The sequence below is a fragment of the Artemia franciscana genome, chromosome 10 (assembly GCF_032884065.1).
Source record: "Artemia franciscana chromosome 10, ASM3288406v1, whole genome shotgun sequence".
NCBI lineage: Eukaryota > Metazoa > Arthropoda > Branchiopoda > Anostraca > Artemiidae > Artemia > Artemia franciscana.
The window spans coordinates 22,735,471-22,751,920 of NC_088872.1; the positions used below are offsets into that span (position 1 = coordinate 22,735,471).

General features: G+C 35.4%; 1 protein-coding gene across 1 annotated transcript in view; it reads left to right on the forward strand.

Annotated features, from left to right (window-relative positions):
* Window positions 1-16,450, forward strand: part of LOC136032420 (carboxypeptidase A1-like) — a 49,184-nt gene that overhangs the window by 20,063 nt on the left and 12,671 nt on the right. The window contains exons 7-11 of the mRNA XM_065712730.1: window positions 5,175-5,271; window positions 7,014-7,164; window positions 9,014-9,171; window positions 10,229-10,316; window positions 16,113-16,315. Coding sequence (XP_065568802.1) covers window positions 5,175-5,271; window positions 7,014-7,164; window positions 9,014-9,171; window positions 10,229-10,316; window positions 16,113-16,315 — 697 coding nt within the window. The remainder of the gene's footprint in view (window positions 1-5,174; window positions 5,272-7,013; window positions 7,165-9,013; window positions 9,172-10,228; window positions 10,317-16,112; window positions 16,316-16,450) is intronic.

The following is a 16,450-nucleotide window of genomic DNA, read 5'->3' on the forward strand; positions in this document are numbered from 1 at the left end:
TGTTTAAACAAGTAAAAATAAGGCTAAATCATTTTAAATGTATTTTGTTTTCCGTAAAGTGCAAATTAGGTTCTGGTCTTGAGAAGGTATGGGGGTTATCAAAGACAAAACTTCAACTTTCCAGAACTTTCAACTACACTGAACGAAACAGCTATCACAAAATTTTGATTAGATGTGTTATACGAATTGATGGCTGTGGGGGGAGGGGTTGTTGCCTTCCGATCCCCTTTGAATAATAAAAAAGGCACTAGTTCTTTCAATTTCCAGTCGAATGAGCCTATTTCGATGTTTCTACGACAAAAATTGGACATCTCAAAATTTTTTATCAGATATATTTCGAGAAAATATGAGGTGTGGGCCCCGAGGGCTTTTGGGGGTTTTCATCCTAGAAAGACATAATTTTTTGACCTTTCTATTAATGTGAACAAAAGTGCTATCTAAAAATTTTGATTTGGTGTGTTTGGGGAAATAGTGGGTGTGGGAGGGGGGGTTAGAAATAGCACTGGCCCTTTCAATTTCCAAACGAATGAGCTGTTTTCGAAGTTTCTTCGCTAACAAATGGCCATATCAAAATTTCTATCTGATACATGTCGGAGAAACCCGAAGTGGGGAGGGGATCCACCCTTTGATCACTCTGAGTCTTAGAAAGGCCACTAGAATTTCTGGGTACCAACCCAATGAGCCCTTTCTGAAGCTTATGCGACCACCATTTCTATATGTACCTTAAAAAGGACTATTAAAAAGGCACTTTCCCTCCAATTTCAATATCGAAGTTTCTACAACAACGAATGGCCATCTCAGAATTTTTTCAGTTGTATTTTGGGAAAATATGAGGGTTGGAGAGGGGGGTTCCACCCTCTGATCACTTTGAGTCTTAAAAAGGGCACTAGAAGTTCTGATTACCTACCCAATAAGCCTCCTCCAAAGTTTATATGATCATCCTTTCTATGTATACATCATATGCCCCCAGGGTACAACTCTCAACCCTTGCCATAAGGGCTGGTGGGGAGGTTGTCATCCTCAAATACATAATATTCGGAGCTTTCAACTAAGTTGAACAAAATGGCTATCTCAAAATGTTGAGTGGATGTTTTTTGGGAAATGTTGGGCGTGGGAGGGCGGTTAGTTGCCCTGCGATAATTTTCGATTGTTAAAAAAGGCGCTAGTCCATTCATTTTCCAATTGAGCGAGCACTTTTCAAAGTTTCTGCGACAACTCCTTCGATGCAAAGTGCCCTGGTCTAAACAAATAAATAAATAATACATTGTGCCCACACCACTCTTTACTTAAGCAGTGCTATTGCGCTGCCTGTGATGGCTCATGCTGATTGTTGCTGTCTGTACTTGATGTATAGATATACTGAATTACATACACTACAAAGGAAGCGATTATTATTACACGAATTTCACAAATCTTTTTATGACCTGCTAAAACATTGTTGATTTTTGAAACTTCCTCCCCTATAAAGCTTTTGCGTCCCCCCAGAGGGTCATTCTCAATACTTTGAGAGCCTCTAATAGATTTATCTGGTATTCCAAACAAGGAGAGAACCTTCACCAAAGCTATTCTATCTCATAATCTATAAGACAAAATGGGTCTGATGACGCTGGCACTTACCAATTATTATTCTAGAATGAAAATATGGTCAATGAATCCTCTCCCCTTCCTAAAACCAAACTATTCTCCTGTTGAAATTTTATCTACAGCATCTCTAAGTCGAAAAAGCTATCATCGTACCAAATAATTTGCTTCCAACAGAAGACAATCGGATACCTCTATAAATACATTACTCATTCTTATTACCTTTTCTTGTCTCTAATTGTAACCCTGTTCTTATCTTGAGCTAGGTCAAGTTCAGATTGACTGTTCCCTCTGAATTTTTATCTTTCAAATGTAATAGTAAATAATTTTTTTCACCTTGCATAATAGAATTTTACTATTATGCTGCGTGGTTTCCTCTTCCAAATCTTCATCTGCTTAGTTTACATTCTAATTCCTTCTCTACTTTCCTTCTATTCCTCTTATTTTCATATATATCTATAACTTAAATAGCTCTTGTAAAAGCCCATCTTCCTCTCAATTAAACTTAAAACAGCTTCACTAATATTCTCAGCCGCGTTCCTAACTTTCCTCCCTAATACACCATCTGGGCCTTCACGAATTATTTTTCTAAAATTATTTCATCCATCTTCAAGATTTTCAAATTTTAGACTCTCCAGTTTAGTATCACAGTGGGTATAATATTTAAACAAAGCAGTAGAGAAAAAAAACCATTCAACCGTAAATAATGAAAATTTCGAATAGTTCGACTCTACGTCCGAATTAAGCTAAATTAAACAGAACATGCAAAGGAAAAATATAACTTTCTTCTTTATGTTTTGTGTTTAATTTAGCTTCATTCACTTTTTTCAGTCGATAAAGCTCCAGGACATGGAGTCGAAATATTCGGATTTTTATCAAAACAGTTCGTGGTAACGAACTTCAAGTAAAGATCGATGCGGCTCAATAGTAACCGAAACTCTATGAAATACGGTCTTGATAACAATAAATACATCAAAGCAATTGAATTGTGGTGTTTTTTCAAAATATATGAAATTCATTAAAGGTGCCAATCAAAAGTTACGAGCCTTAGAAAATTTGCTCAAGTTGTAGAAAAAGCGAAACACATCAAACACCTAAGACCCCCAAAGGATCAAATGATCTTAATGAAAATCATACTCAGATTCAGATTCGACATATGAGAGAACCCCACTGTAGAGATTTAAAACTCCTTTGTGCAAAAATTTGGAATTTTGCATTTTTGTCAGATGAAAGATCACGGATACGTGTTTATCTGTTCTTTGTTTGTCTTTTTGTGTTTCCCAGGGGTGAATCTATCGAACCTGTGAACCTAGAAGATTGGGACGGGCTCATTTGATTGAGAATCAAAAGTTCTAGTGTCCTTTTCAGTGACCGGAAATATTGGAGGGCAGCTGACTTCCATCCGACGCCTCTTTTTCCTCAAGTTTGGCCGATCAAAATTTTAAGACAGCCATTTTATTCAGCACAGTCGAACGACCGAATAACTATGTCTTTCAGAATAATTTGACCCCCGCAGGCCCGGGGAAGGGCTGAAAGCTATGGACTTTTGCAAGTGTTTACGTATAGTATTGATTATTGGGATATATACAGACATTTTCCGAGGGAAGGGAGATGTTCTGTCGGGAGAGGTATTTTGTAGGGCAGAATTTTTAGCTGGGAGGGAAGTTTCTTGGAGTGAACTTTCCAGAGGAAAATTTGCGAGAATTCATATACATAATTTACTTATTTCCTGCGGGAGAAACTCTCCATGGGTAAATATCACTAGAAATAATTATCCATAGGGAAATTTTCTACGCGAGAAACTTTCCATTGAAGGATGGGGGGTCTGTAAGAATTTTTCAGAGACGGTTGCTTTCCGGTATGAATTGAAAAATGATGAAAAATTAAATAAAATCTAGTATTTCTTTTTTCGATTTAGAGTATGCCAAGGAGAATTTTCCAGGCAGAATCGTGAGCAAGGAACCTTCTTGTGGGAATTTAGAGCAATGGTGAAATTGTATGGAGGTAATTTCTCGGGGGAAGCATTTTACATAGGGAGCTTTTCATTGAGAAATTTGTCATGGGGGGGGATTCCCATGGAGGCGGAGTTGGGCTTTACACTATTTTTTGAAAAATGGTCAGAAATTAAATTAAAAAACAAAGTTTTTTCGACTGAAAATAAGGAGCAGCATTAAAACTTAAAATTGACAGAAAGTATTCCGTTTATGAGGGGAGTGCGTTTTCCTCAATATCCCATGTTTTACGCTAAAATTAGGCCATGTGTCAGAATTCTTAAAGAACCATTCTGAAACACAAGGAACGCTTAATTAGAATAACTAACTTTTATAAAAAATGCTTAAAACTTTAGTGTGGCTGATGGTTTGCACTTTTTAGTCACAAAATGAGCTACTAGCCTTCCATTATCAATCCTTTCAGATCTTGAGCAAGACTTATCATTTTCCTTACTCATTTTGAGCCTTACTCCCTGCCTATGCACCCTGTCCTTCCTGCCTGAGGAAATAAATTTTATGTCATCTAATTTCAAGATTCCTACCTCTGGAATACGAGTATCTGGAAGTCCTGATGCGTCCAGCATCTAAATTCATCAGTCAAAATGTACGTCAGTAAAATAAATATAGTTTTTTTTTAACTTTGTAACATTCTAAATTGCAATTTTAGCATTATTTATATTATTGAAAGTCCTACGGTCCCGAAAAAGGAATAGCCCCAAATACTAAAGCAGGAGGGGACCAACGTATCTGCCCAAGTCTGCATGAAGCACTCATGCCGGGTTAGAACTGGGCAGCAAGAAGTCCGTGGGATTTCCAGTATGAAAGTAGGTCAATAAGAAAGTTTTTATTTCACCAGCTATTATTTTAAACGGTCTTGATAATGAATAACTATTATTTACCCCGTGTCATATCAATTTCAAAGCAATTATTTTTTATACATTAGCGTTTTCCCAAATTTATCTTCAGCTGAACTTTCTAATCAGTCATACGACACGATAAAAGTGGACTAAAAAAAGTTAAAAAAATCAAAGATACAAATAAAGATGCAAACCACTTGAACATTGAACTTAAAGGCATTACAAATTTGATAAAAATGGTCAGACATTAATCAAAAGGCTGGAAGTCCCGATGAGGATTCAGTACCTTCTATACATTTTTCTAAGCCCATTATCCTCCTGAAATTGTTCAAAAATTATAAATTTCACCAAAATATTTACTAGTTTTGTAGTCAGCAACAACTAATTGATTCATTTTAAGCTTTATCCTCTTCAAACTATCCTCTTTCAACTAGGATGAGAAAAGTAACCTAGGTTTGATTTAGAAAGAATACTTTAATATTTTTTTTCACAACTTCACACTTTTCATTACGCAAGGTTAGTCCTTTTGAAAGTTTAAATGCTTTATCTTACCATTTTAATAAATTAAATAAATTTATGAATTTAACCCTTAAGAAATATAAAAGAAACAATAAATCTGTTCTGCAGCAAAAAAACTGACAAAGAATGTTTTATGTACGAGCCTGTCCTACTTAGTTTTTAGAGGCTCTAAACAAAATAAATTATTGGTTTTGCTTTTTACTTATAGTGTTTAATGTTATTTTAGAAAAATACAAGACTCTGCTGTGAAATCAAATGTCAAAAGTGAAATTGGCTCGCCCCGATACAGTCTAAACTGGGATGACTACTACCGTTTGGACGTGGTAAGTACCCTTCCAATCAGAAGTCATTTTCTTATTTAACTATTTCTTGTATACGGCATATATCCTATTTTTAGTGGCTTATTTCAATGTTGTTCGAAATAATACTTCAGTTTTATTTTGTTTTATTCTTCGCTCACTGACAACCTTCCACGGTTCCTTAGTGGCAGTATTATTACTGGGCAATTCGAGCCTGTTGTATCTTCCCTGTAGTTTATTAAACGTACTAAAATTAAAAAAATATTCTAATTAAAGTTAATATCAAGGTTAAACTTGATGTCTCGACATCTGGGAAAAAAATTAAAGGCAAAGACAGATCTGGCATTTCTACGCAGAGCTTCAGGAGGAATCAAACTTTTTCAAGAGACAAACACATTACGTTGGCTGAGATTCTAGGTCTTGGCGAAACCCTTGGCTCTAGTAAGCCCCATATCTCTCGCGAACGACACCTAAAACTGCTATTCTTCCCTCAAATGACACCGTTTGATTTTTACCAAGTATGCTACTACCGACAGGAAAAAATTGGGTCACATCTCATAATACGATTTTCTTTGATTTTTAGAGAGAAGGACTGTAACTCCTCGGCTAAATGTTTTTAGCCTTTCGGCAATGACGGTGGCGCATTTTTTTCTGTCTGGTATTATTTTAAATAGGGGTTTTAGGCTCCTTTTCAGAATGTATTCTGGTTAATAGATATTGAGATATTGGATTCTGTGATTTGAGTGTCCTAGACGTGAATGTTAGGAAAGTAAATGATTTTCTTAGGTTCTGAGAGTTCAGGGTGCATGTTTAAAAATTAATGTTACGACGATTACGTCACTTAAACTGGGAATAAATGAAGGTGAAGAGGTAATGTCGAGTAACTGAAGGTCGATTTAGTGGATAGCCTGTTTAACCTTGTTAGCATTATTGGTACAGATGATGGATGCAGTGAAGACGTGAAAGGTAAATAAGCCATGGCCCGGGAAGTTTTTTCACAGTTGAAAAAAGTTTGAAAGAGTAGAAAGGTAAGTTTGCAAACCAATATTAGAGTACTCAGTGATAAAAGTGGACATTTATGGTTCTAAAACGAGATCACTGTTTTGGCAAGACAAAGGAAGGTTTGTTAGATGTTTTCCAGGAGAATTTTCTATGAATTTTTTTGGGTACCTGTTTGACCCGTCATACATCAAACGGTAAGCTATACGAAAAATTTGTCTCTTCGCCAATTTTTAGGGCTGTCATTGGAGAAAGGTTGAGGTTGTTAGGACAAGTTTTGTAGATGAAGTATGACAGATTGCCAAAGCTCGTCCTTTTTTGTCAACCATCTAGGGCCAAACAAAAAGCAGGATATCTCCGAATATTGCGGGTAAAGGTCGTAAGAAAGGATTTAAAAGACATTGGAACTTGTTGGTATGGTGTAAAGAGAAGAGCTTCGAATAGAATGTAATGAAGGAGGATCGAGCACAGCTGCGTTGATCTAAGGTTCCTTGGTGCGACACTAAGTTGTTCTTTGTAGTATTCAGTTTCTAGTAAATTCAGGTCTTTTTTCTTGAACTATGGGGTAAAATAATTCTTTATCCAAAATGTGTACAAATGGTAGCCTCTTGAGATATTATTTGCTATTTTTACTTTTCAATAGCCGTCGCCAAATTCTTTATTCGTTCGTGTTCATTTCGTTTGATTGAAAGTACTGAATAATTTTTTTTTTCATAGGATACCTTACTAAATGAATAAAGCCAAACAAAAATACTTTCCTTTTTCAGATCTACGAATTCTTTTATTCCCTTGCTGCAGATTTTCCAAATCTCATTGAGGTCCAAACTATTGGCACTAGCTACGAAGGAAGAGATATCATTATGGCTAAGGTATCATCTGGAGGAGGTGGAACAAAGCCAGCTATGTTTGTCGATGGAAGTACGTCTATTTATTTTTTCTTATCAAGTAAATTAAATAGCATTAATTGGTCAGATTGTTACCTTTGGAATCGATTGATAACTCAACAAACACTCAACTCCTTTTGAACAGACTAACGTTTATGCAGCATATTCCGAACAATGCGGGGAACGGTAAAACATCCTGGGAGGGGGAATTGAAAATGAAACAAATGTAATTGAATACATTAGACATTACAACACATTATGAAGAAAATTTTTTCATCGTGAGGACTTGGAAGAGTAGCTAAAACCTTGTCTCCTAAAAAATACAAAAACATGAACCACTCCATATAAAAATGTCCCCATAAAAGATCAAAATAAAATTGCAAAGGAAGCAATTAGGGTATTTAGAAATTGAATTAAAAGCGACATCAAGTAATGTTTTAACTTTCTATCCTGTCAAGTAATTTTAAAAACTAAAAATTGTTTTACTGATTTTGTTGCTCACATTGTTTTTGTGCTCGCTTCTCAACAACATCGGTTTGTGATGCTAAATAAATTAAATTTAAAATTGAACATCCGTATCAATAAAAAAAGCAAAATCTACACTTTTTGTATGGCCTAGAGCTACGCTTAAAACAAAAGGAAAATATATTAAAATAGGGGTAATTTTTCAATAAGAGAATATGTAATTAAAAATAAAGAGAAAACCTTTTATTTTAGTAACAGTAATAAAAGCAGAGATATTACAGCCACACATGTGAAAACCTTTATCATAAGGTAAAATCAGTAAAAGAACGCAAATAAATAAATCTGACATAAACAAAGCACATAAAAAGGGGGAAACAAAAACTCCACAAAAAAAGCAAAATGAAAAGAAAAGAGAAAAAAATATCATTTTAAAACCATTCAATCCTAAATTTTGACTGATTACAAACACTCAAAGCTAGGCCAAGTAAGTAGGACGGAACTGGTCTATCTGATAATTGAAACTAACAAGATGAGTTAGTCCATTTATTGGAATAACTTACACATTCCATAGATTAAAATAAATGTAATTATTTACTGCCTTAGAAAACTTTCATTGTATTGGCTTTGAACAATTTACAGGATCCATTTATTTGCCACTCTAGCCGAAGTTGTTCGACCTTTCCTTAAGTTTGGATCATTTTGAATTTTAATTTTAAGAACCTTAAGAGCCTTCCATGGTTACATAACATACATACATATCTTTCGACAAGACAGCATAAAACGCGAAATCTTTGAGGAATTGCTTCTCTGGATATCATATTTTGGCTTGAAGAGTTCAGATGTCTTGAATGGGGACAACAGAAGATTTTTGCAAATGAAAAGATGAAAAATCATAGAACTTACTATTTATGGACACAGTATTTACACAGTAGTTTTTTCTGGAAGGGTAGATGACCTACTTCAGATTTGTCTTGGCATGGAGCTGTGATTCCTTTTTGTTGTTATTGAGACTGCTTGTTTTGGACTAAGATACAACTATGTGGGTACACATTTTTGGCCTGCACATGCATTTTGAAGGGTTTATTTAAGATGGAAATATTATGAAAACTCTGTTTCCTGGAAAAGCTAAAATTATAGAGCTTAGTACCTCTTTGTTCCTAATTTGTGCTGATCATGCATTTCTGAAAGGACCGCACTCACTTACCTTAAGCAATTTCGTTTTCATATTTGCATAAGAAAATAATCTAAATTATGAAGCTTTCATTCAAAGGCTTAGCTGTGATTCTATTTTGCGTAGGGTTCAACTCTTTACGGCGAGTGTGAAAACTATTTTAGTATAATTTTCCAAATTTGTCCAGTCTCCGGCCTCCTGAATATACTAATGGTTTTCTTGTGGTTTATAACAATTTTATTTCTAGCTTTCCATGCCCGGGAATGGATCAGCCCTGCTACACTGACCTTCGCTGTCAGAGAACTTGTAGAGAATTATGCAGCTCATCCTGAATTGGTGGATAATATCGATTGGTTCTTTGTCCCTGTTGTTAATCCAGATGGCTACGAATATACTTTCACTAATGTAAGTGTTTTATTCCTATTTCTAATTCAACGGTTCGTTTTCAATGGGGACTTTAATCTTTTTGGTCTAGTAAATCATGAAAGAGTACATGATTTTTATTTTGTTTTAAGTTTTTTTCTTTTTTTCTTTTTAGTTTTTTTCTTGTTTTTAGCTTTTTTCTTTTTTTCTTTTTATTTTTTCTTTGTTTTCCTTTCAGTTTTTTTCTGTCTTTTCTTTTTTAGTACAAATAGACAGACAAAAGAACAGACAAACAGTATATTTTTATATATTGTTAGTTTTTTTGTTTTAGTACAGACGTACCGACAAACAAACAAACAGACGGACAAACAATATATTTTTATATAGATAGATTTTAGTTTTTTCTTTTTTACTTGTTTTTTCCTGTTTTTTAGTTTTTAGTTTTTAACTGTTTATGCAGTTTAATGTATGTTTATACTAACGTCTTTTCAAAAATATTTGATTATTGAAGCTAGTCCGATCTTTAACAATAATATGTACTAAGCTTGAATCTTTTCGTTTTCTTTTTTAAGGTTTTTGAATTGTTGTAATCCCTTGTCAAAATATCGAATCATCATTTGTAAATTTTAGTTTTTTTTGGGGCCTTTCTACCGACATTATATGATTGGTTGCGTTCAAACCTATGAGCTTTATCACGTAGCGAGTGAATTTTATCTTACAAAAAAAAAAAACAATTTTCAATTTTTAAAGTATAAGGCTTTTGAATTGTTGTAATCCCTTGTTAAAATATATACAAATATTTTTGTAATGACCAGTTTTTTGCTCTTTCCACAATTTAATGTCTTTTCATGCTAAGTCTGTTCAAAGATATTTGATTATTGAAGATAATTGTTCCAAAATTAAGGCTCTTAACGAATTTTCTCAGACTTCTGATGTATCTGGATTGTTTTTCTTAAGCGAGAATATCACAAGATACAAACTTGCTCAATAAAATATAGAGCCGTTTTCGAGAAGAAAGAAATAATTGTTGCTGGTTTATGAAGATAGTAAAAATGCATAGATTCTCTGCATGCCATTCATACTCTTTTTTGGCTTTCAGGATAGACTTTGGCGGAAAACAAGAGCACCAACACAAGGAACATGTACTGGAACTGATCCAAACCGCAACTGGGATTTCCATTGGTCAGGTAAGGAAACACAAATCCTTAATAAAGAGAAAAAACTGCTTTACTAAGAACCTAGTTATTTAAATATACATTATGCCGACATGTCTTATATCTGAAAAAAGAAGAAAATCAAACCTTCATAAGAGAAAACTTTTAAGTATCAGTTTTTCCATAGAAGAATTTTGTGTTGACATTTGGTTATCTTACAAACGACAGGTTTCACTGAAATTCAAAGTGTTCACATGTTAAATTTGTTTTAACTGAAACTCACTGCAAAATAAATATTTTTGGAGAGATATAAAAAATATTCCCCAAAACTAACACTCCACGCGATTTCATTTGCTTATTTCCCTTTTGAATTCATTTGAATCAATTTCAAATCATAAGATACTTCGTTTTCAATATCTTCCTTTCCTTAGCAGCCCGTATTTTTTATCAATTGTGGAAACTGCACGTTTTCATATCACTTCCAATGGTTTGGTCAAAATACTTTAAATAAAACCTGTGAACCATTAGGACACCTGTATTTGAGACAATAAATGAACGAAAATCAAGGGGAAGCTTAAAGCTGTCACTTAGCGTAGAAGTACAGTAAATCATGCAGTGTAAATCATAGGCAGTGCAAAAGCGATGCCTAAGTAAAGAGCGATGTGGGCACAATGTATTATTTATTTATTTTTTAGTTTAGACTAGGGCACTTCGTATCGAAGAAGTTGTCACAGAAACTTCAAAAAGGGCTGATTTAATCGGAAATTGAAGGAGCTAGTTCTCTTTTTAATAGTCAAAGGTGATCATTGGGCAACTAACCCCCTCTTATGCCCACCAATTCTCCGAACACATCCAATAAAATTTGAGAAAGCTATTTTATTCAATGTAGTTGGAAAGTTCATAAATTATGTATTTAAGGATGAAAATCCCACCTACAGCCCTCAAGCCAATGGTTGTAAGTTACGGTCTGGGGGCAAATAAGGTATATACAGAAAGGGTGATCGTATAAACTTTGGAGAAGGATCATTGGAATAATAATCAGAAGCTCTATTGCCCTTTTTAAAATTGAGAGTTTTCGGAGGGTGAATACCCCCACCCAGACCTCGTATTTTCCTGAAATGCATCCGATAGAAATTTTGAGATGGCAGTTTGTTGTCATAGAAACTTAAAAAGAGCTTTTCCGGTTAAAAATTTAAAAGAGAGAGTGCTCTTTTTAATAGTTAAAAGTGATAGGATGGCATGTAGCCCCCTCCCATGCACATCATTTCACCAAACACATCCCATCAAAATTTCTAGATACCCATTTTTTTCGACGGAACTGAAAAGTACGGAAAATATGTCTTTGAGGATAACAACCCCCCCCCCCAAAGCTCTCATGATAAGGTGTGTAAGTCTTGCCCTATGGGTATATAAAGTATAGATAGAAGGGATCATCGTATAAACTTCACAAGGGGCTGAATGGACTGATCAGAGCTTCTGGTGCCTTTTAAAGATTCAAAGTTATCAGAGGTTTGATCCCCCCCCCCCCTACCTCGTATTTTTCCAAAATACATTTGATGAAAATTTTGAAATGGTCATTTGTTGCCGTAGAAACTTGAAAAACAGTTCATTCAATTGGAAATTGAAAGGAGCAGTGCCCTTTTTAATAGTCAAAAGTGATTGTTGAGCAACACATCCCCCTTCCATGCCCACCATATCTGACCACCACATCAACACATCTGATCAAAATTTTGAAATAGCCATTTTTTCAAAGTAATCGAAAGATCCGGAAATTATGTCTTTGAGGATGAAATCCCTACCACATCCGCCAGGTTAAGGGTTTCAAGTTATGCTCTTGGGGCCTATAAGGTGCATATAGAAAGGGTGATCGTATAAACTTTGGAAGGGCTCATTGGATTGTTAATAATAAGTTCTAGTGCCCTTTTTAAAATTCAAGGTGATCGAAGGGTGGATACCGTCCCCGACACTTCGGGTTTTCCCGAAATGCTTCTTATAGAAATTTAGAGGTGGCCATTTACTGTAGTAGAAACGTCAAAAAAAAAAAACCAGCTCATTCGATCGGAAATTGAAGGGTCTGTGCCATTTTTAATGGTCGAAAGTAGTTGGAGGGCAACTAACCCCCCTCACATGTACACCATTTACTCAAACACATCCAATCAAAATTTAGAGACAGCAATTTTGTTCTACGTAAATGAAAGGCTTGGAAATTATACCCTAGAGGATGAAAACTCCCTCCCCCACAGTCCCAAGGGCCTGGGATATAAGTTATGCCCTGGGGTTACAAGGTATATATAGAAAGGATAATCGTATAAACTTCGGAGTGTGGTCATCAGATTCGTAATGAGAGCTTCGAGTGCCCTTTTAAGATTTAGAGTGATCGGAGGGTGGATATCCCCCTTCCCAAACCTTGCATTTTCCTGAAATAAATGTGATAGAAATCTTGAGATAGCCATTTGTTGTCGTAAAAACTTCAAAATAGCTCATTCGATAAGAAATTGAAAGGGCTAGTGTCCTTTTTAATGCTCAAAAGTGATTGGAGGGCAACTAACCAGCTCCCACACCCACCACTTTCCAAACACAATCTAATCAAAATTTTGCAATAGCCATTTTGTTCAACGTAATTGAAGGGTCAGGAAATAATTTCTTTAAGAATGACAACCCCCCCTCCACACAGTCTTTGGGGCAAGGGTTTTAAGCTATGCCCTTCAGGCTTATGAGGTACATATAGGAATGGCGGCCGTATAAACTTTGGAGAGGACTCATTGAATTAGTAATTCGAAGTTCTAGTGCCCTATTCAAGATTCAGACTCGTCAAAAGGTGGATACCGTCCCCTGTACCTCAGGTTTTCCCAAAATGCATATGATAGAAATTTGTAGATGACAATTTGCTGTAGTAGAGACTTCGGAAACAGCTCATTTGATTGGACATTGAAAAGACCGGTGCCGTGTTCAATATTCCAAAGGGATTGGAGGGTAAATGACCCACCTCTCACGCCCACCAGTTCCCTAAGCACATCCAGTGAAAATTTTGAGATAACCATTTTGTTAAACATAATTGAAAGGTGCAAAAATTATATCTTTGAGTATGACAACCCTCCTCCTCCCCCACAGAATGCAAGGTATGGTTCTACGGAGGGGGAGTCAGAGGGGTATTCTCCCCCCTAGAACTTCAAATTTACGCTAGATATGGCTTAAAAAGCAGATGGTTCGAGAGGGAGATGTTTGAAAGAGCAGTTGAAAAAAGGTAGATGGTTAAAAAATCTGGAAATAAACAGCGGGAATGACAGAATAAAAGTCAAGCAAGAAGCAATTATCCGTAATGTCTTGGAAAAATTAATTTCTAATCCATGAAGATGAATGCTGAAGCTTTTTGATGACTTAAGATTTTTGGTGATTACTTATTAATAAAGATCTCATATGTACGATAGAACCTACTGACAATGTGAGGTTTTGTGAACTGCCAATATAGCTTTAACTCTACCCTCCCTTCATCACAGAATCGGCTGCCCCTACCTTCCCCTTAGAGAAGAAGTGACGTATACCCATGCTCAGGTAGGGCTGTAAGTTATACCCTGAGGTAATATAAGGTATATATAGAAAGGATGATCGTATAAAATTCGGAGGGGGCTCATTGGACTCATAGTCAGAACTTCCAGTGCCCTTGTAAAGATTCAGAGTGATCACTGGGTGAATATCCCCCCAATCTCTTTTTTTTCTCGAAATGCATCTGAAGGAAAATTTGAGGTAGCCATTAGTTGCCGTAAAAACTTCAAAAATAGCTCATTCGGTTTGAAATTGAAAAGGCCACTGTCCTTTTTAATAGTTGAAAGTGATTTTAGGGCAACTAACACCCCTCACACGCCAGCATTTCCCCAAACATATCCAATTAAAATTCTGAGATAGGCATTTTGTTCAACGTAATTGAAGGGGCTGGAAAGTATGTCTTTGAGGATGACAACTTCCCCTCCTCACAGCCCTCAGGGTAAGGGTTTTCAATTATGTTCTGATGGCCTATAATATAGAAAGGGTGATGGTGTAAATTTTGGAGGGGGCTCTGAATTGGTAATCAGAAGTTCTAGTGTCCTTTGAAAGATTCAGAGTGACCAGAAGGTAAATACCTTCCCACACCTCATATTACCTTGAAATGCATCTGATAGGAATTTTGAGATGGCCTTTTTTTCGTAGAAACTTCAAAGAAGGCTAACTCGATTGAAAATTGAAAGGACTAGTGCTGTTTTATTATTAATAAATTATTGAAGGGTTACAAGCTCCCCTTCACTCCTGTCAATTCAAAAAACATATTTAATCAAAATTTTAAGCTAGACGTTTTGTTTAGCGTAGTTGAAAGTTCTGGAAATGATGTCTTTGACAACCCCCATACTTTCTTAAGACCAAAACATAATTTGCACTTTATTGCAAACAAAATATATTTAAAATGTTTTCACTTTGGTTTTACTTTTAAAAAATGTAATTACTACATATATGAAGGGAGAAGTCCTCCCCCTGGCACTTTTATTTCAGCGAGAATGTCCGGTGTCCTTCTTAAGAGTAACAGAGATTGGAGAAGCAGCCTTTCTTTCAAACCCATTCATTTTCCAAACGCATCCAGTCAAAATTTTGAGACAGCTATTTTATTCAGCATTGTAGAATGGTCCAGCAACTATGTCTTTAGGGATATTAGGCATGTCAGTCCCCCACAATCATGCAATCAGCCCATTAGGCTTTAAACCTAAATGTTACTTTAAAATAAATCAAAAGGCCTTTTGATCATGGTTGCCAATAAGACACTTCATCAATATGTCGAGAACAACTGGGGGTATTAAGTTGAAAGTTTTAGGGATAATACCGTTACTTCTTCTGCTCTTACAATGTAAATAAATAAAAAGAGTGTAAGTGTATCCAAGTTGTCAAAGAGCATAGATAGAATCTTTTGGGAATGAGATTAAGTTTCATTTTTCAGGTCAACTTCAGAAGCTACAAAATTAAATTAAAAATTATATTGTTTGTGTCAGGGTTAAAAATTGTTGAAAAAGTTGCTCTAACATACAAATAGCAACCCATGCAATGGATTCCTATAAAAAAAACTGAAAAGATATACAATATTATTTTTTCCCATGAAAAAGACTATGTCAGTAAAAACTAACAGAAATTCATTTAATTTTTTTTTCCACAAGACAAGTTTTCTAAAGAAAAGTAAAGAGCACCATTAAACCAATAATGAGCAAATATTAAGTCAAATAATTTTCCAAGCGTTCCAATTTACCACACATCACTACTAATAAATAAATGAAACTCAAAACCAACAGAAATTACAACAAATAGCAGAGTTAGACTCAAAACGAAAAATTTAATGGAAGTAGGGCTGATAAACCCCATGCCATTGGAAAACCTGAACAAAATTTGCACTTTACTGAAAGAAAAAACAACAAACTAATGGCCGTGGATTGTCAGTTTAATTGACATATATTTACATTTGTTCCTTAACGTACTTTGTTTTCGGTAAAGTGCAAATTGTGTGCTGATCTTGAGAAGAAATGGGGGTTGTCAGCCCTACTTATGGTAATTTTTGTTCGTTTTGAGTTTGACTCAGCTATTCATTGTAATTTCTGTTCGTTTTGAGTTTTATTTATTTATTGATAGTGATTTGCGATTTTTTAAGGCTCGGAAGATATTTGACTAATTTTTTACTCATTCTTGGCTTTATGGAGCTCTTTACTTTTCTTTGAAAAATATGTCTGGTGGGGAGAGTTTTTTAAATTAATCGAAATTAAAAGAAGCCTACTCTACAAACCTTTGTGTATCTAGTTAAGTCGGATTTTAATTTCTCAGAACCTGGTGCAAGTGACAATACATGCTCTCAAACATACCATGGCGATTCTCCATTTTCTGAAGTTGAAACCGCTGCTCTCCGTGACGTAATGCTTGCTAACTTGGGTCAGCTGAAGATGTATGTCTCTCTTCACTCCTACTCCCAGCTTTTCCTTCTTCCATGGGGCTACACAACAGATTTGCCAGACAATTATGCAGATCAGGTAAGGTGTTACCTTATGCCATTAAGTCTTATTTGGCCCTGACTATTCACCTTGAATACTCTTCTTGGATGGGGGACACGGAGGATGTATTTCATCAAAGTTATCTCCTATGTCCAATCAGAGAAGAGAAGGATA